General features: G+C 32.2%; 1 protein-coding gene across 1 annotated transcript in view; it reads right to left on the minus strand.

The window, feature by feature from the left end:
• Positions 1-16,353, minus strand: part of LOC129226559 (probable serine/threonine-protein kinase clkA) — a 59,562-nt gene extending 43,209 nt beyond the window's left edge. Inside the window, exons 1-3 of the mRNA XM_054861170.1 lie at positions 16,285-16,353; positions 12,755-12,836; positions 1,959-2,033 (exon numbers count right to left, since the gene is read on the minus strand). Coding sequence (XP_054717145.1) covers positions 1,959-2,033; positions 12,755-12,831 — 152 coding nt within the window. The 5' untranslated portion in view covers positions 12,832-12,836; positions 16,285-16,353. The remainder of the gene's footprint in view (positions 1-1,958; positions 2,034-12,754; positions 12,837-16,284) is intronic.
• Between the last annotated feature and the right edge of the window lie 4,558 nt (positions 16,354-20,911).

The raw sequence follows: 20,911 nt of genomic DNA on the forward strand, positions 1-20,911 counted from the left end.
TTTAGTTTTTCCTAGGTTGATATGCAAAAATCAGATTTTCAGTAAAATTATCCAGAAAATCTGGTTACAATCAAAATTTTGGTTGCAAGATGTATTACAAATGATGATATTATTACCACTACTACATTGCATCATAACAACACAAATTATTGTATTATCAAAGGAAACAATTGCATCTACTGGAAGAAAAAAAACATGAAAAAGTTGAAATGAACCATACTGGCCCATTCCATGGAAAGCAGTCATTTTGTGCCGCACGTGACGCCTCATATAAGTCATTAAAAATAATACTATAAAATAATAAAGAACAAATTTTTTCTGCTTAAAAAATTGCAAACTTATGTGCAATATCTTAAGCAAAAATTTCGTCATTACCCTTCAAAATCTTTATTTTTTAATAAATATATGAATCGTCACGTGCAAGACAAGCAGTTGACTTTTTCCAGGAATGGCCCATTGTAATGTTTGCATTTCATGCTTTACGTTGAAGATGGACTTCAGATCACTCAGAAGAACATTTTGAACCAGCAGATATTGTTAAGAGATAGGTTTTGAAGTATCGCATACCTGAATACAGTGTCAACAATTTAAAAACCCATTCAGTAATCAAGCATGAAAGCAGAGACGCAAGTGCAAATAGAAAAAGTTTTAAGCAATGTGCAGCAGAGCTTGATCGTTCTGATATTGGACGCGGGGCACAATTCTATTTCAGGGCCCCCCAGAGCCCAACTAAGGTTTTTGAAGACACTGGGCATGAAATCCACCCCCCTCCCCATTCCCGCTTATATTGCATAATGAAACAATAAAATATTTTGATACTTTCGTATTAGCACAGCCATGCTAAATTTGATGGTACCTCATATCACAATATAGTATATACATTTGAAAAGAAGAAGAGATCTAGTATAAGGCAATTACATAAGATGTGGTCAAACTTTGGCCAGTGCAGTAAACTGTAAATATCAAAATTATCTATGCGATATAACTTTTAACAGTAAATACAGACTAAACTTGGAGTGGTTTTAAGATTTGCAAAAGAGATAAATTTTTTAAGGGGAATATTTATCAACAAATAAGAGATTTTCCCCTTGTATTGGCATTTGCAAAAATATCAATGATATCAATGTACTATAGATTCTGAGTGAAATAACTATTTAAGCATAATAATGCTAAGGATGATATTTTTCCTTGCTGCAAAAAAAGATCACAAAGGAGATTTCATTCCTTTTAAGTATGAAAATGATCGTTCTGCAGTGCAATTGGATATTGGGATTGTTAAAAAAATGTGTATAATAGTTTCAACATTTGAAAGCCCTGAAGAGAGGTATTTATTAATGGCATGTAAGAGGATTTTGGGCCCCCTGAAATCTAAGGGGCCTGTTCCCGGTGTGCCCTTGAGGTAATCAGGCTCTGATGTGCAGATATAAGGTGCTATAGTCTTGAGGATAGTTTGAGATAAAACTGAGGCTTTCTTTGATCCACTAATCCAGGGCTATTCAACCTTTCATACTTTGGCAGGATTCCCTTCGACAGGGTTCATACTCATTTTTAAAAGTGGAAATTAAGGAATTTTTAAGGACGCTCAAAAAAAAATTCAGGACTCATTGGAAATATTTAAATAACTTTACATACACCATTTCAAAGTTTTCCAGAAGGGTAACGTACTTGCTACATGTTATATATACACACACACTAATTCATAAAATTGTTCTTTGAATGCAGGGATAGGAGGAATTGACTGTGATGCCCCATTTGCAGTGAATTATATTTTAAAATTTCATACATCACAGGGATGAGAGTGGTCAGAGAGCAAATGAGAACGCAAATTTAAAAATGAGGTTTGTTTGTTAAGCAAAGGTGTAATGATCTAAAAAAACACAAAAAACTATACTTAGCCTATAAAATAAAAATTATAATGTAATTTTAGTAATAAATTCATCAAATGTTTGAAAACTTACTCGTCCTCTTTGCTGACGTCAATTTCATTGATGTATATAGAATTCAATGCTTCTAATTCTGTATTTAAAAAATTCCTACAATAAAAACAAAAGCAGATAAGTATCTAGATAAAGTATAGGAATAAAAATTGAAAATTGTAATACAGTCAATGCCCAGGGTTGGTATGAAAACAGTTCTTTTTTTTTTCAAACCCCCCCCCTCCCCCCCCCAAAAAAAAACGTTTTTTTTTTTTTTTTGTTGAAACCAAGTTTTTTTTCGGTTTAAACCAAGTTTATTTGCTTTTTATTACTATTTGTAAAAGAAAAAAAAAATTTTTTATGGAAATCATGAATTAGAATTAAGAATTATTGGATTAATTGTTAAGGAATGTTTAATATTCATATTTGTGCTTAATTTATTCACAATTAATTACAGTACAACCTCAATATCTCGAAACTCTCGGGACGGGGGAAAAATTCTAGATATCGAGTTTTCAAGTAATTAAGTTTTTTAAAAAATTGCACTAGTAACTCTTATAATTAGGAACTAGTGTCATATACCCCACCCTTGGCGACTTTTTCCTGTTGGCGGCAAGAAAGCGATGTGTGATGACAAAGGTCATACATCGTTCTTAGAAATGCTTTTTTAGCGCCAACAGGAAAAATTCAGTTAAAAAAACATGATCAAAGCACTTCAAAACACAATATATATACACAAACAATCTAAAACCACAGCAAAAAACATCGCGAATATTTGCTTCAAAAATACCAGAAACTAGAAAGTTTTTGTACACAAAGAAAAATTACTAGAAGGTACTTAAAATGCTTAAATTAGCAAATTACTATCACAGTTCACCAAAGAAATATGTTCCAATAGAAATAAAAGCTATTTTCCAACATGCATTTCATCAAATAAAGACTTTTCTTATACTCTGCTAAAAAAGAGCAAAGCGATTCAATATTCAATGTGTTTAAAGCGGAAAACATCAAAAAATATAATTATTTCAGCCAAAAAAAACGCTTAGTTATTCAAATTTCGATGTATGAAAAGTAAAAATGTCTCGACAGAACATCGAAAACATAAACAATACAAAAATACCATGCATTAATTTTCTATCCAAAAATGCTTTCAAAATACATACCAAAAATATCTACTATATATTTTACAAAAAATAACACCTTCATATTTTTATAAAATGTTAGAGTTAACTTTTATTTTCAGAAATTCAGGACCTAAAGGAGGCACATTTACAGAATATGCCTGAATAGTCTTTGGAATCGACAAGAATTAACTTTTAGAACAAAATATCCGTACTATTTTTGTAAAAAAATTTACAAGCAGTTAACATAAAATTAAAAACTAAAAGAAACAGTCAAAATTTTGAGAAAACATAGAAAAGAGTTTTTTTTTTTTTTTTTTTTTTTTTTTTTTGACTTCTAAAAAAAGAAAAACTTACATTTTTATTGTATAAATCCTCACACTCAGGCTGAAACACAACATATGAAACAATGGCTCCTTACCAAAACACATACCAAGTTGGATTTTACTCTTAATTAACGCTCAAGTTGAAAGAAACTGGCATTTTCTAATATTTATTCATCAAAACACAACTACTGAGTTTAAACCAACCCAAAATAAGCTTCCCTATAAGGTCTATTGCACGAAAAAAGAAGAATCTAATCTATCTAATGTGGAACCGATAAAAAGTAAACAAGTTTGAACAGATGTAAGATTGCCTTCGGGTTGCCAAACACAGGTTAGTTTCTCCAGGGATGCCATGCTTAAAAAATTATCGCATAATTGGAGAAAAATATTTCAATTTTGTGCAAAAAATTGGATGTCGTCAAATAGGGAGGAGGGGGTATATCACATCTGTACCTAGTGTTCAATATTTTACTAGATTGGAAATTTTATAATTGTCAAAAGTGCACAGGATGAGATTTTGAAATGAACAACAATTTCAACTTCTTTTTTTCTCCTAAAAGTTTAAAAAGTCATATTTTTTCCTCAACCAGTAACCCCACATTCAAAAAGTTCTCAGCAGCCATTTTGTAGGAGTTTAAAAAGCAGAATCATGATAATGAGGAATGCATTTTCCATTTTCGCTCGAAAACTGACATACGAAAAATAGACCCCCTTTCCTCAAAGTGGACAACATGTTCAAGAGAAATGCACAAAGATTCTAAACTCTGGGGAAAACACAGCACCCCATTCATACCAACACTCCCCTATTATCTTGCCCCAATCCCTTATTCACAAAATTTCCAAGAAAAGGGATGAAAAACATTAAGCAATTGTCCCTGGAATTGGTTTTACTACAAAAATTGCCAAAGAAAAGCAAGAATTGAAACTCGCTTCTGAGCAAAAATTTCGACATATCAAGGGTTTCGAAAAATAAATTTTGAGGTAACTATAGAAAATACATAGGGGGTTTTATAGAAAATGTTGGGATTTTTTTTTTCGAGACATATCAAGGGCTTTGAGATAAGGAGGTTCGTGATATCACGGTTTGACTGTAAATAATTAAGAATAAAATCTTGAAACTTCATTTCCTTATACTTAGAGATTTCTATAGGAGAATATTGTTTCAAAATCTTTAACTATTATAAAAAATACAATACGTCCCAAAAGCAGAATACTTTACGATGTTCTGCAACGTAAAATCATTTGACCAAAGTTGTTCTGCAAGTACTTCAAGCATTGTACGCGAAAAAAACGTGACATTTCCCGCAAATTGGGTGCCAAAAATCAAAATAATTTCATATAGGAGCTTTTTTTTCTTTTTTAACTGGACTGTTGCTATTTATTTCTGTGGAAATGAGATATTTCCGGAAACATCACAGCTTTCAACCAAATGACTAATTGAAAAGCACTGAATTGGGAAAATTAGTTGATCATAAAAACTATAAAAATCAAAAAAACTTTAACAAGGTGTCAAACCTAAACCAAATGAGATTCTCCAAAAATAGTTTATATGCTTTCTAAAATGCATAGAAAGAGCAAAGATACAAAATTTTATAAAAAATCCGAACCCAGGTGTCAAACCACAATTTTTTTTGGTTAATTTTACATGGCATGAAGGGGCAATTAAAATAATGTTACTAAATAAAGAAATTACTGAAATAATGAATAAAATGAGATGAGTTTGGTTTGCATATAATATAATTCAAATATTTCCTGGATGCAAAGGAATTGAAATCTCAAGCAAGACACACAATATCCAGTGAAGGACATGTTTCAATGTTGGCATGTTTCCAAAACATACGTGTATGGCAGAAACTGCAGTAGATGAAGATCGATTCGGAAAGTCCTACAAAGGACTTATCGAATTCAACATTGCGAGCTTTCAGCCTAATTTGCAAGAATTTTAGATTTTCTTCTGATTTTAAGAAATCTGCAGAATTTCTGCAAAACTCTATCTTAGTTGGAAGAAATTTGCAAAAAATCCTACAGATTTTCTGCACCTCAGTTTCTGCAGATTTTCAGCACTGCCATTTCTGCAGATTTTCTACAGAAATCTCACAGAAAATTGCAGAATTTTTGCAGAAAATTTGTCAGTTTTCCTCTCACATTTGAACAGAATTGTTCTGCAGCTAAGGCATCTGTTCTGCGTCGTACGTCGCAAATTTAGTAGTATTCTGCTTTGGGGCAATACGTAAAAGAGTCTTGGTATAAATAATCACAGAAATAATTTACTGTGATAGTTGAGACATTATTAATTACAAATAACCAAGAATAAATTCTTGCAAATTAATTTCCTCATAATCATAGCTATCTACTATAAAGAAAAATGTAAAATTAAAATCACGCATTCCTAAACATGGGAAAATATTTTGCAATATCTACAAATGAATCATAAGTCTGATGTACATTATACAACTTAAAAAATCAAAAGATAAACGCATATTTTGTCTAAAAATTTTAAAAAAGTTACAAATCATGTAATTTATTTACCTAATCTATCAGTGACAACAATTATAGAAACAGGACAAGTAGGTTTAAAGAAAATCGTTATGTTTTCCATTGTAGACCTTATTTCTCCTGGTTTAATGGGGATTTAAGAATACAATTTTTTTTATCAAAGAAAAAAAAACATTTTAATTGAAAGCCTCAGTACAAACCTAAATGAAAATACTTTTTAAACATATTTTAATAATGAGACACATTTTAATAATGTCATAAAAATTAATGGTTATTGATTCTTCCTCCATTCATACATGAGACTTCTTTTTTTATATTGGAATTAAAAAAAAGTTCTTTGAAAGGTAAAAAATCGGCATTATTTTTTTTCTTTTTTCTTTTAAGAGCACAGAGTTACATGAACGTTTTCTGTTTGCATAATTTTATACATTTTCTTTTCTTACTCTGACTGCACCTAGGACTCGACCGATGCATCGGCGCCGATGGTTCAACAATTTAGCCATCGGCATTGGCATTGGCGGCCGATGATAACTTTCAGGAAACATCGGCCCATCGGCCTTAAAAAACATCGAAAAGCAGATGGAATTGGCCGATGTTTTTCAGAAAGAAGAAAGGACCTTTGCAGTTTTACTTTTTTATACAAAGTAAAGGGATTTATTGTTTTCATATAAAATTGTTTAATTAAATTTCACTATGAATTTCCATTTTACTCATCCCTGAAAGAGTATTTAATACTGCATTCAGGTACCAAACAAGTTAATTATTGCGTTGTATCTTGCAGCTGGATGTACGTATGTATCTCTCATAAGTCATAACTCAAAAATGGTAAGCTGTAGAAGGTTAAAATTTTGCATGTGGGGTGTGCGTACGTTCCAGTTGTGCACTTCCCTTTTTGTTTTCGATCGGGTGTTCTAAAAAGCCTGTTTACTCATTTTTTGTGGCTATTAATTACTTATTTCAATGCAAAACTAATATAGCGTCTCAGACTGACGATCATTTGGTGATATATTGCTGAATTGGAGACCATGGAAACAAATATGAGATGGCGAAACTGATTTTTGTGTCATTTTATTAGATTCCCGTTGAACCGACGGTAATTTTTAATTTTTCGATATTTGTAATATGAATCACAGTAATGCAGTCTTTTCTGTATCGCTTCGGCGGAGTTACAAGTTTGGTGCCCGTCGAAATGCATTTTGAGGATCACAAAAGTTGTAAAACATTTATCATTCGCATTTTTGTAACTCCTTCGGTGGCCCTATGGTTATGGGGCCTCTCGCGCATTTGCAACATTTGCTATATTTTAAATCCGCCATTGCACGTCAAAACAAACTCGGGTGCAAGTTTTGAAAGGGTTTTCTGCTCAATGTTTATGATTATTTTGAACTCTATTTTTACGACTATTTTTTTAATTTCCGAGAACACCTTGCGTGCCTCTCCTCCCACTCCCTCAATTTCTGAAATTATAAACTCTAGTTGTACTTCTGAGTTGTTTAAAACTAACACCATTCATAAAATTCAAGATTTTTTTTTTAAACTTTATCTATTGTTTAGAAAGAATTTAGAGCATTAATGTAAGAAATTGATTAACGACATTTTGAATGGTGACATAATTCAGAAATCAAAGGAACTTTTGAAATTTTTCTTCGGAAGTGCTGAAGTAGATTCAGAAACTCTTCCGAGGTATTGGTGGTAGCAGTTCTGTACTACTTTTTTCTGTAGTAAGTACCTTTTTTTTATGTATTTATATAAAATCAATGAATTAGTTATTTTCATTTTTCATAGAAAAGTTTCAAGGATTTTCTATCATGCAATTTTTTAAATTTCAGAAAATTATTGTAAAATTGAAAAAATTAATTTTAACTTGTTTGTAAAGCTTCATAAAAGATAAAACAATCAAATTGTTCAATATTATGTTTGCAAACATTATATCAAGTAGTATATGTATTCAGTTAATTTGGTGTAAATATTGAGTTTGTTTATTGTAGCTGCGTTTTACGAACCTCGCTCTTTTCATAGCTATTTCTTTTTTCTGCAAAATTTACGTCACTGTGATAGCTCTTATGAAAAATGCAAACTTTTCTATTCATAAATTTTAAATAAATATAAAAATATTCCTATTTTTATTTAATATTGTAATTTATCTGTTACATTTTTTTATCTCATTTGATGACTAAAAAATGTGTACTTGCAATCTTTCTACTTTAATTGCTTAATTTGTTGACGCATAGTTGTTGATTGCATAGTTTTATTCTTATCTTTTTTTTTTTGAATGATTAAACAACATAATTTAATGTTTTTTTAACTATGTTTAGTGTACCTAAATCGATACATTATTACAATATTACTGAAATCTGTTCAATTTTTGAAAAAACCAAATCAATTGGTTATTAAACAGTTTCTTTGTTTTTCTTCCTTTTTTTCTTTTTTCTTTCTTTTTTTTGGTTGTTGTTCTTTCTCTTGCATCATACAGCAGTCAAAAAAGGAGAAGCATAACTACACCCTATACAGATTGTACGTAGTACGATCCAAAAGTTCGGGGACAAGCTGTATAAAACCTTACCCAGAATAGTTTACATTACTGAAGCACATCCACCTTCAAAAGCTCACCTTGAGGGGCTATATACTTCTGCCAGTGCTCTTATAACTTTTGGAAACATTCCTGGAAGTCATTTTTCGCTACCCTCTACGATGCAGCTTTATCTTTTCCTGACGAAAGAAAGCGGTGTCCATGCAAATGTTTTTTTGCTGGGAACAGGTAAAAGTCACACGGAGCATAGTCCGACGAAACGTTATGTTATTTGTTTGTCATATCAGAGTATTGACTAATCGAACCGTGCATCCTCAACATGAAAGCCGCCTTCTTCCTCGCGATGAAGTTAAAGCAGCAGTGTAATAGGCTTTACAGGAGGTTGCGAAAAATGTCTTCCAGGAGTGCTTCCAAAAAGCTTACGAACGTTGGCAGAAGTGCATAGTCGTTCAAGCTGACTATTTTGTAGATAGATGTGCTTCGATAATGTGAACTATTCAGGGTAAGGTTTTATACAACTTGTTCTCGAACTTTTAGATCATACTACGTACGTATGAGTTTTCAACTTACTACTTCATAACGTTTTTGAGTGACGCAAGTTTACGCGCATGAAGACATCACAAGAGAATTTGCGATAATTAACTGAAGAGGCGTTCAAAATGGATATTTCGGTCATCTATATGTTCTTAGGTACATATGTATGTACAGATGCACTGAAAAAACTTGTGAAGTATCAATTGGGTGATCGTAAAATAGAAATTTAGGTCAAAATCTGATTTTTTTTCCTTCTTTGTGATTACAATTCCTTATTCGTAGAAAGGAAGTAAGTGAAATGAATCAATGATCCTTTAAATCCCTGACAATCTCATCAATTTATTTTTGTTTGATTTTTTTTTTGCCATCTGCCAAGGGCATCGGCCATCGGCAATCGGCCATTTTGAGGAAAACAATCGGCCATCGGCCATCTTTGACCAATCGACCAACTATCGGCATCGGCCCATTGGCCAAAAAATGCCATCGGTCGAGCCCTAACTGCACCATCTGTCGCGGATACAAAAAGTGCAGGTATAATCGCAATTTTATGCCTACTCTTAACTGTTCTTCGAATTTTGTAGTTTTTTTCTTTCTTGTCATTTGAATATTCTAGTGTTAAGATATTTTTACACTATGCATCGCTTCAATGGTACATAATCTACCTCAATAAATCTTTTAAAAATTATTAAAGAGCTACTTGGATTTTTTTTGCACGTAATTTTAGAAAAACTTAGTTAGTCTGTTTTGTATATTTATGTGCCTAACAGAAAAGCTGCATAGATTTTAAAAAAAGAAAAAAAAAACTATTTAGCAAACTTGCACTACCATAACTATAAGTTTCTAAATTTATTAAATCTGTAATTTATCTATAAAGTAAGGTTGTGCCGTGGTCTGAATGTTGTTACTCCAACAACATTCAGACAACATTCAGAGTTGTTTGACACCGGCCGTGAAAGCCTTCATTCTTACATTATCTATAAAGCTTTGCTAGTTACTTTGCATCAATTAGATTTTATACTTTGCATTAATATGTAAAATTTATGAAAATATTTGGGGGAAAACAATGAAATTTTTCAAAAAAAAAAAATTTTGAAAAAAAAAAACCACCTGCTCCTTCAAAAAAAACCACTTGATTTAAACCAAGTTTTACCCAAGTTTGGTTTAAACCAAGTGGTTTAAACCAAACCATGTTGGTTTAAACCAAACAACCCTGCCAATGCCTAATATGGGATGCTTGGCACAAAATATTTTGTGGACTTGAGGATTTTGCAGATTACAGAGAAAGTTCATCCTTTATTACTTCAGTGATTTTTCCTGAGTAACTTAATGTAACTTTGAAAATCAGAGCAAATTTTTAAAAAGTTTAAGAAATAAAATTATTTACTTTTAAAATTAACTTAAGCTTCAAAACAAGATTATTAAATTTATATTGGATTTATTGGTACACAAAAATTTTTTTTGCAAGTTTGCTATGGATAAGAAGCTAGGTGTAATGTACCGACAGCCCAGTTATCCCATCCAGAGACTGCAGTTTCTTGCTTGTTATGGACTCATCAAGGACAAAACTGCACTCTATAGATGGGATATTGAGACTTTTGCATGTACTTCTGCTATAGCCCTGACTTAGAGGGATAGGAGGTAACTTACTGCTTAATGAGAGTGAGAGTTTTCTGTTCTAAAACATGTTTTTTTTTTTTTTTGCTGAAGTTTTCGTTAACTTTTACAGCCATTCTGTAACACACAGAGTTTTTGTGTGAAGAAAACTTAGATATTTTTTCCCTAGCTGAATATTTTCTATTGATTTGCATGACTTTTACAGCCATTACTTCATTCTGTGACACACAAAGTTTTTGTAGGAAGAAAATTTAGATTTTTTTTCCTAGCCGAATACTTTCTATTGATGTAGACATGGAAAAAAAGTGAGAGTACGCTCACAAATATAAGACTAAATTAATGAAATCACAAAGCTGGATAGGATCATGTGTTAAGATTTTAAAACATGATTGATACAAATGGCAAAGTAGGAGGACAATTTCTCCACTACATACTTAACTACTGAGATCTTTTCTCAATCTCCAACGTTTTTTATCGGACGGGATGCAAGGATGGACACAGGAGAGGCGATGAAGGCTATCACCCCTCCTTTAAGGGACACTCCACTGGTATTTTTCCAGAAATGAAGTTTAAAAAAAGCAAATTTGGACAAGTTTCATCAACGTTGGGAGAAGGGAGGTTTACTTTTATGACCCTATCCCGGAACCATTTCGGAATTAAAGTAAAAAACCTTTGTGATCAATACTTTTAAATCAGTATACATACTAAAAAGTAAGTAATAAAAATCAATCGACCCCCCCTTGAAAAATTTCTGGATCCGTCCTTGACGGGATGTCATTCATTCATCACATCATTAGTGATCTGTAAGATTTTTTCCCATGCATGCTAGCAGACAAAATGAGCTTCAAATAATTCATGTTGGCGAGTTACTTCTATAAAGAATAATTACCTAAACTATTTCTTTCATCAATATTTACAATTAAACACTGCACTTTAAATTTTGGCTGAAATGTTTGAATTTGATTTTTTCCATGCGTTTTTTGTTCTTGTTTATATCAACAAAATTAATACTACATCAGATTTCTAATATGCTGCTCTATTCAATTCCTCATACCTGTACATAATAAAGAAACTTCACTAAAATTGCATGATACTTAAGTATTATTTTTCTATTTCATTCAGCAGTTGGTTCAAATTGTGATGTAAAACAGTTAAGCTAGTAGAGGCAGCAATAAGGCTTGCCAGATTTCTGAAATGTTCAACCGGGACCAACGTAATGCCCCTCCCAGCTCCTGAGTATTGAAAAGGGTACACACCCCTTTCTGTTTTTAGCGTTGTAGGGGTAGTTCATTCTCAATGCTATTCATAAATGTTTTTACTAATTATGAACTTAAACCAGGGGTTTAGGTAACCTAAAACAAATGACCTTTTGTGTTAGGTCATTTGTTTTAGATTAAAACAAAAACCATTTAACTTAAAACAAATGACATTAAGGAGATAAATTTGAACATTTAATTTTTTACATGTTAATATTTTAAAGTTATTTAGTAAGAGCAATTGCTTTGAATGATGAATAAAAATTTGAACAATATTTACATGTACTTTTCATTCCCTAGGGCTTTTTTTTTTTTTTTTTGAAATACTTTTGTTGGTTTAATCTCATAAAAATCATCACAAGCTAATCCGGTATTCATTTTACAAGTAATTTTCCTGATTAATCCTTCACAGTAATTGTTTTCATTCTTTTTTTGGTCATCTGTATTCAAATTTATCTTTTACCGGGACATGAAGTAAATTGGCCGGGGACGCCAGGATTTTGTCTGAAAACCGGAACGTCTGGCAAGACTAGCTATTAGAGTAAAGAGTGACAAAAATTGTTAAACTTAAAAAAAAGCACTACACTATTTCTTTTCCATTTTATTTTAAATGTATGAAGAACAAAGCAAAATTAAAAAATAGTAACCAGAAGATCATAACCTGAAATAATAACTATGGTACTGCTTAATTACAAAACCAAAAAAAAAAAAAATTTAAAAGTTAAAACTAATGATGAATTTAAACAATCGACATTTTTGCTATCCTCAATGAAGCCAACCTAAAATTAGGAGTTGAAGAAATAAATTACATTTTGCCTGTAATTAAGATCCTATCTATCAGGATATAATATATCAACGCACATCAATGCAAAAAAAAAGAGAAATTAATTAATTAATAAAACAGGGAAATCAAATCAAAATGTTGACAGTCAAATAATATTTAATGAGCTTGAACTTCTACCTGTCAGTATGATCATTAATTGTTTCACATTTGTCATTTTCATCTATTGCATCCGTCATGTCTAAATTTGTTTCCATCGTACCTAAAAATTATAAAATACATATTTTTTAGAATTATTTTAAGTTTAAGTCCATAATTAAAAATACATAAAACATAATTGCATGTTTAATGTAGATCAAGGGCGCCCATATAGGGGGCAAGGGGGGGGGGACTCAAGCCCTCTTCTCCTAGAAATTAGAACTTCCTTGCTTTTAGTACTTTTTTCTTTGCAAAAATGTAATAACATTTCTTTTTCCAGCCATTAATGAATAATTTATCAAAAATGTCAAACTTTAGTAACTCTAATCTGTACTGAAACTGGTGTCCATGGGGAAAATATCCTGCTAAACCATGCAGAAAATATCTGAGCCCCCCCCCCCTATAATTTTGCATATGGGCACTCATGATGTAGATACATGTCATTGCAGTAAAAAAATAAAAACTAGATCTCCATAGCCCCATTGCTCCTCTTTGGAGAGGTAATTAGTAGCTTTAAACCCGAGTTGTGCAATAAATTTTTTGAAAAGGAGCTGAATCATGTTTGCGAACCACTCTCCGGCATAAAAAAAATACTTTTGTAGCTACCAGTATTGCTTTTGTAACTACTCACAACACTATCAAAAACAAACGATTTCAGTTCCATCAAAGGAATGTTATGAAATGCGTAATATATTTTATGCAAAAAAAACTTTTTTTCCAATGGTTTTTACTACATGATGTTTTAACAAAAGTTCTTTAAATCATAGATTAAAGATTAAATTGATGATTAAATATTATGCAATTGTATTTTAAAACTCATGCAATTTCTTTTTTAAATTCATATTTTCAGTTTTATACATTCTGTAACTGCAAGAAATTGTTGCAATTAAGTAAATTATTCCACTATATTTTGAACCACTTTCTTTTGCACACATGCAAAATTGTCAAAAAACTTGGTTACTATTATTATATATATATATAAAAAAAACTGCATGTGTACAAAACTACAAATTGAAATTTTTAGTGAATACCTACTGATTTTTAATTCAACTTTTACATAACTAGATTGTAATCAGTTATATAAATAAGTTACATATATTTCTACTTGAATGTTCCACATTGAATAAATATTCGTCATTCAAACCCACTTAACAGTAGATCCGATTTCAGGGTTGGCCAGATTGGACCCAATTGGGTTGGACCCAATGGGTTTTTTTGAAAAAACCCATTTAAAAAAACCCACTATTTAGCCCACTTTTGGGTTTTTTAAAATTTTCTGAGAAGTTTAAAAAAATTAATTAATTTAAATACTTTTACAATTTAAACTTCTTCTTTATTTGTTCTTCACCACAGCCAATGAACATAAAAAATGAATTTTGAACTTTAATAATATTTCTTCACTTTTAACAGCATTAAAAAAATACTTCAAAGATTTTAAATAAATGTATTTAACTTTTTTCTTTAACTGGTCAATAAATAACTCAAATTATCTTGACTAAGTCCTGTCCCGTCTGATGTTCTCAACATTTGTAGATTGTGCAGAGGAAACTACTCTAGTCAAAAGGCTTTCGTATGAAATATTTTCTGGAAACCAACACGTCACAAATCTCGATTAAACAAGGTATATTTTTTAGAAATTTACAGGTTTTACGAACGGGTCGAACAGAATAAGATGTACAGTATTTTCATTATCTTATGAAAAAGTTTAATATTTGTTACACTGTGCACAGAAATAGAAAAAACAGGCAACATAAAATTCAAAGAAATGTCTTGATTAAGCTGGAATTCAGTAAAAAGGGATTTAAACTACTTGAGGTTCTACAGTAGTTTTGCATAACAAAATGAAATACAATAAAGTAAAATGCAAAAAAAAAAAAAATAGTAGTAATTACAAGCAAGCAGATTTTATCACTCGAGAAGTAACTTTGACTTAACTGTTGGTAATCAAGGAAACTAAAAAATCTGAAACTTCACCATTCTTGGGTTTCGTCGTCTTTTTTACTTTTCTTCAGAAAATGCTGAATTTTCCAGCTTTGACAATTTTTTTGCTTTGTCCATATACTTACGCTACAATATGCTACAAGTACCCCACATTTTCCCTAAGAAAAGACAAAAAAAACCCGCATTTCTTTTAAAAAACCCAGCTTTAGTTGGGTTTTTTTTGGGTTTTATTTAAAAAAACCCATAAAACCCTGGGTCCATGGGCTTTTTTAAAAAACCCCAGGTTTTTGCCAACCCTGTCCGATTTGCCATAAAAAATATTCTAATAAGAGGGGTTATTCCATTATTCAGGATGAGAATAACAAATTACAATGGTTTGGTGCTTGAAAAATGTATTACATTCGGCGGAATATTCTTTTAACCGCTACTCGAATGAGCAGGCTTGACTGTATGTTAAAACTCTTAAAATTGTTTTGTAAAATCAAATAACTTTTGAAAGACTCCCCCTCAGCATTGCACATAAAAACCATTTTCATTATCAACTCTTTCAGCAATATGTGATTAAAATTTAAATGCAAGATTAAGTGCCACATATGTGATCTTAATGAGGAGGTATAAAGTATAAAACGACAATATATGCAAAGAAATAAGGGGAGTTTTTTAAAATATTCATAGGTGTCAAAAACTCATGTTGTACACACATTTTTTAAAGATCTTTCCAAAACATTAAATTAAGTATGTGAAATTCGGTACTTTCCATCAATTATAGAAAAGTTGGAAATTCACAATGCAATTTCTTCCAAAAATCTAATTGACTTCAAGAAATTGATTCATGCATTGGAGTCTTAAATATGAAGAAAATATCTGTAGCACCCACCCCATGAATGGTACACCACTACTCAACAGATGCTCTCCCTTGATTATCTTCTTATTAAACTTTTGTACTGATTGTTCTTTATTTGTCAGTAATCAATATTTTCTAAATCAAAATGGTTAGCAGTTCAAAAATTGCAAACATGTTTGAAATAAATATACAGCTGACAGATCTTGAGACAGGAGCCCTCAAAAGTCAATTTCTTTTCATTAGTTAATTAAAATTAATATGTTCAAATTATTAATAACTTCTTTTAAAAACTCAATGCTTTGAAAGAAAATATGAAAATGCAAATATTTGAAGCAATATTTTAATTCAAAAGTTGTAAATGAGATGATAAGTTAAAAATTCCAAAGTCTTCAGAGCTTTCTCTATGATTTATGACACATGGCAAACTTCAATTTTGAAACGAAGTCAAAGCCATTTGTTTTCAAATTTAACAAATAACGCTGGAACCATTATAAACTCTAATTTCATCTTAAAACATGCAATTAACTACTATATAAACAAAGGTTTGATTTCAAAAGAGTTAAATTTTCAATAGCCATTTCAAGAGGGATGTAGCGAAGGATCATATATGTCAGTTCGTTTTTAAAAGGGTACTTTTACATGAATTTAGGAATCAAAAGAGGAGGTAAAAGGATGAAACCACTGCAAGGGCAGTTGAGGAAATATAATGAGTGATGATAAATTTTACCATAAATTTCACTCTTGAAGTAGCAATGCAAATAAGGTTTTTTTTTTTTTTTCTGCTAACCAAAATCAATGTTGAGAGCGCCAAATCTCGGTAGGTTTGCAAGTCTTTCTGTACAGCAAATACGGCCAATCACGCCAAATGTTTTTGTTTTAATAATATTACTGTCAAATCTTTTCACAGTAAAAGCACAAACAGTTACTTTAAAAATTGCAGAAACGATTTTTTTTTTACCGATTTGAAACTTGGGTGGGGGCGGCAGAACTAGGCAATTTTTTTTTTGTTAAACTATATGATCGCCAACTTTCTACTTTTTATAATTAATGCCGATTTGGCGAGAAAAAGAATTGCTTCTACGCATGCGCAAAATTAGAATTTTTGCTCCACCGAAAGGTGGCTAAATTAACCGATGACCGACGATCGATGTCTTCTCTGTTTACATTGCGTGCGTTGAGCTTTTGTGCTGTGTCTGTTTTTAGTATAAGATCATACTTCATAAGATCAATCAGTCTTTTATAAATTTAAAGAGTTCTGCTCAAAAGACTCGGCGCAAATTGAAATTTATTTATAAGTTACTTTCTCTGAAATTCAAAGCACGAAAAACTATCCCAGCAAATCTTAAAGCTGGACGCACGTACTTATTAAACTGTGCAAGTGGAACTCCAATAATACAAATATGATAACCTGCTGCAGGCCCTGGGTCAAGCTAGGCTGCTCCTAGTCAGTTTTATTAGTCCCCAATAAAGATCAATAGCCCTCACTCATTGCAGCAGCCTCTTCCAGTAAGCTCTTTCAAGTTCCAAATGCCCACAATCCAACTAAAGTAATGATTTTTTAGAATTTATAGGTTAGCCTGAGATTTGAATAGTTTAAAACAATGACATCTCGTCCTGATTTTTGTGCAAACATTTAATCTAGTGGTTTATCTCAACCTTTTTGACCCCATCTCACCTGCACAGATTAACTGAAACCTATCCTATTAGAAAAAAAGCTTTGAGGCTATCCACAGATGATGTCAAACCTTTTTTTTTTTTCAACATTTTTGACCTCCTGACCTCCCTTTTTTCACACTTCACCATGCGCCTCCTTTGTCACGTGTCATAGTATTTTACATTAAAGAATCCTTGTTGTCATATTCCTTCTTACCCCCTCCCTTATCATTTATTCATAATTTCACAAAATTTCTCCCCCTTCCCCTCAATGTGTGACGTCATTTGTAATCAGCCACTCAGTCCAGTTTCTTCATCAAAAAAAAAAAATCATCATTTATTTTCTTGTAGTGTTAGTTGAACATTATTTCTGTCACAAACTATGAGGAAGCTTGAACCTCTCCCCTGAAAAAAAAACTCTTCAAATATGCATAAAGAAGTCATTGAAACCATGCAAGGAGAAAACACTTTAAAAGTTTTTTTTTATTTTTTTCAGTGTTTGAACATGTTGTCAGATTACAATTTTTGGAAACAGCCACCCAAAATTTTCTGAAATTTCGTATTATGAACACCTCTGGTTTAGTTTGACATTTTGTGTCAAAAGAAGATCAATTTCTTTTATTTCATATTGCTTAGCTATAAAATTTAACTTAGGTGAATAAAAGCCTGAAAAATTAGCAGAAACTATAAATTTAGGTTTAATTATTTGTTTTCTTAAATAAGGTATTACTCTACAAATTTTGAAGAGTTGTACCTCAATCATTATTCATTGGGTTATGTGCTGTGTTAAAAATTATTATTTTTTTTTTTTTGAGCAATCACGATTGCTTACTGTTCTCATTTGACGGTCCTTGGCGTTGTGGTTCCTTTTTCAGCTTGAACCAGGGGCCTAAGCAGCACCACTGCCCACCGACCTCTGCAGATGCTCCTCCTCCGGTCCTGACCACTCCTCCGGAATTCGCTTCTCCAGGTCCGTGGCTTCCTACCAGGGTTGGCTTTCTGCCGAAGAAACTGGTTATAACCGGTAAAAACCAGCAGAAACAGGCAAAAACTTAAAAATGTCTTTAATAACTCAAGTAATTAGTAAATGATATTTTTTTAAGTAAACTAAAAAATTAAACATCAATTCATCATTTAAAAAAATAAAATCTCATGCTATTGCCCTTGATTTAGTTCAGAAAGGGAACTTTCTGATTGCCAAAGCTTGTACTATTTGGATTAATTTAACAAAGGATAAAAGATCATACAGGCAGAGCCGGCCTTAAGCCGATTAGAGCAAAAGAGCCCAATAGGGCCCCGCGCTAGCAGGGGCCCCGCTCTAAAAAAATATTTTTTTTCCTTACAAAAATAAATAAGAAAATAAAGGAAATGAAAAGTTCAAATGAACTTAACTGATACTAATAATAATACGTTTAACTGATATGGAGCTACTTTCAGTGTGATTAAGGGAGAAGGGAGAGTTTCTTCAGGTTTTTAGCATCCCTATTAAAATTAGCAAATACATGTCCAAAACTACTAGTCTGAAATAAATATCCAGAAGAAAAAAAAGGGCCCCTATCCCAGAATCTTATTATCACATGGGCAATGCGGAAATTTACCCGAGACTCCGAAATTTCAGGAATTTACAAAGCTATCTTTTTAATTTATTTCATTTAATTTACTTTTGTTATTTTTTTACTTTCTTTATTTGTGTTGATAAAAAATCTTAAAACTCAGCAGCAATGACAATTTCTTTTTCACAATTAACACTATAACGTAGGTACAATTCTGAAAAATAAATAAATAAATGATAAACTTCAAATACTGCGTGTTTAATACGCGTAAACCATCTCCATAACAATTCTAAAGAAAGCAAATAGTCATTCATCATGTAACGTTTATACATATAGCCTGGAATTCGGTTTTTAAATCTTCAAGGCCAAACAATTTCTTAGGGCAGAAACCAAACCCTGACACATCTCCTAACGTGACTGAAGATGCGTTTTTGTATGATTGCAATTTCAAAAAATTTTGGAGAAGGCGACTCAAACGCCCACACTTATTTCAACTTTATCACAAAAAACTGACCAAAATTACATCATAGTTTTCAATTTTAAAGAATTTCCAAGGAAGGAAGAGTCATAAATTTCACAACCCTCCTCCCCTTCTCCTCTAACGTCTCCAAAGATAGCCTAAAATAGTGTTTTTAAGATTTAAATTTGGAAATAATTCATGGGATAGGTCTCTGAAACCTTTTTCCTTACTAATGACCCCTTTCTTTAGCATCAGTGCAATAGCTTAAAATTTCCCTTTTTAGAAAATACCACACCTTGAACCCTTTCTTCCCATTGATAGCATAAAATTGATTTCAGTTTCGATAAAAATTCCGGGAGGAATCTCCTTCCTTTTCCTCTGTCGTTACCAAACAGGGCCTAAAATTCAGTTTTTAGCACTGCAGTATCGAAAATTTTTCGAAGAGTCGCTGAATCCCCGAACGTCACCAATGATAGTCTAAAATTGCGTCTTAAAACCCCCAATTTTGAAAGTTCTTCGCAGAAGATCACCAAATTCCTTTCTTCTCCTATTGCATCGAACATCATCTAATAGGACTAAAATTTCGGAAAAACATTCTGAGAGAAGCTCCCAATTCCCTACCATTATCAAAATTAAACTAAACTTAAGTTTTAAAAACAATTCGGTAGGCATAGGGGACCTCAGCCTCTCCCTTTTCCCTTCAATTTTACACAAAATTGTCCAAATTTGCGATTTTAGAAGTCAGCTTTGAAGACTCTTCCGGGGACCGTGGGAGGTTTATCTGACCTCAAACGTCTTCCCCTTCACCAAGCCTCAGCTCCGTACCAAAACTGCCTTTTTCAACTTTAATTTCAAAAAAATTCCAAGAAGAGCTCCTCTGTTCCCTGCAATTCCATTCCATTTCTGAAATCCCAAAAACGTATGTTTTTTTGCGTGTAGTCTAAAATTGCCTTTTTAGAACTGATAAATTTTGGTGTATTTTCCTCTTTCGTCTAAGCTATAAATTGCGCACATAGGCAGCTAGTACGAGGGTAGGGGGGGAGCAGCCGTCCGCTCACTTCCAACGGTGAATGGATTTGCCTCCTCACTTCTCAAAGTTGCATAATAATGATCGATATAAAAAATGTTTTTTACTGGGTTTGTTGATTTATTCCACGAAAATAAAAACTAAAAATTCCAACAATGGACTTTTATCCTGTTATTTCACAATTATCGAACTTTAAATTGGAAGAAATGAGTCTACAGTGGGGCTATCCGTCCCAGTATTAGATGCCATATTCTACATTCTTTATAGGTCATTTAATCAGTCATGTTAAAATCCCATAATATTGTCCAATTTCACAAAAAGAGGGAAGAAGAAATCGGCATCAAGGGTGCCGTTCCCTAACCCGCACACTTCTTTTGACACCCCCCCCCCCCCCCAATTTGCACGTGCACCAACCGCATGTGATTGGGCATAAAGATTATCAGAGCTACTTTTCTTACGTTCTTAAAATTTACTCTTATTTTTGTGGCCATTCATTCATTTCTTAAGAAAAAAAGAATTAAAATTCAGACGCGATGCAGAGAAATTTGAAGGAAGACGAATAATTGCGGCAGTTTCGAATCCTTGCCCGAATCAGAAAAAGCGGTCGGCACTTCGCGAATTTATACAACCATTCTGTAACGGGCCCCGCCAGACTTCTCCA

Source organism: Uloborus diversus, chromosome 7 (genome assembly GCF_026930045.1).
Source record: "Uloborus diversus isolate 005 chromosome 7, Udiv.v.3.1, whole genome shotgun sequence".
Taxonomy (NCBI): Eukaryota; Metazoa; Arthropoda; class Arachnida; order Araneae; family Uloboridae; genus Uloborus; species Uloborus diversus.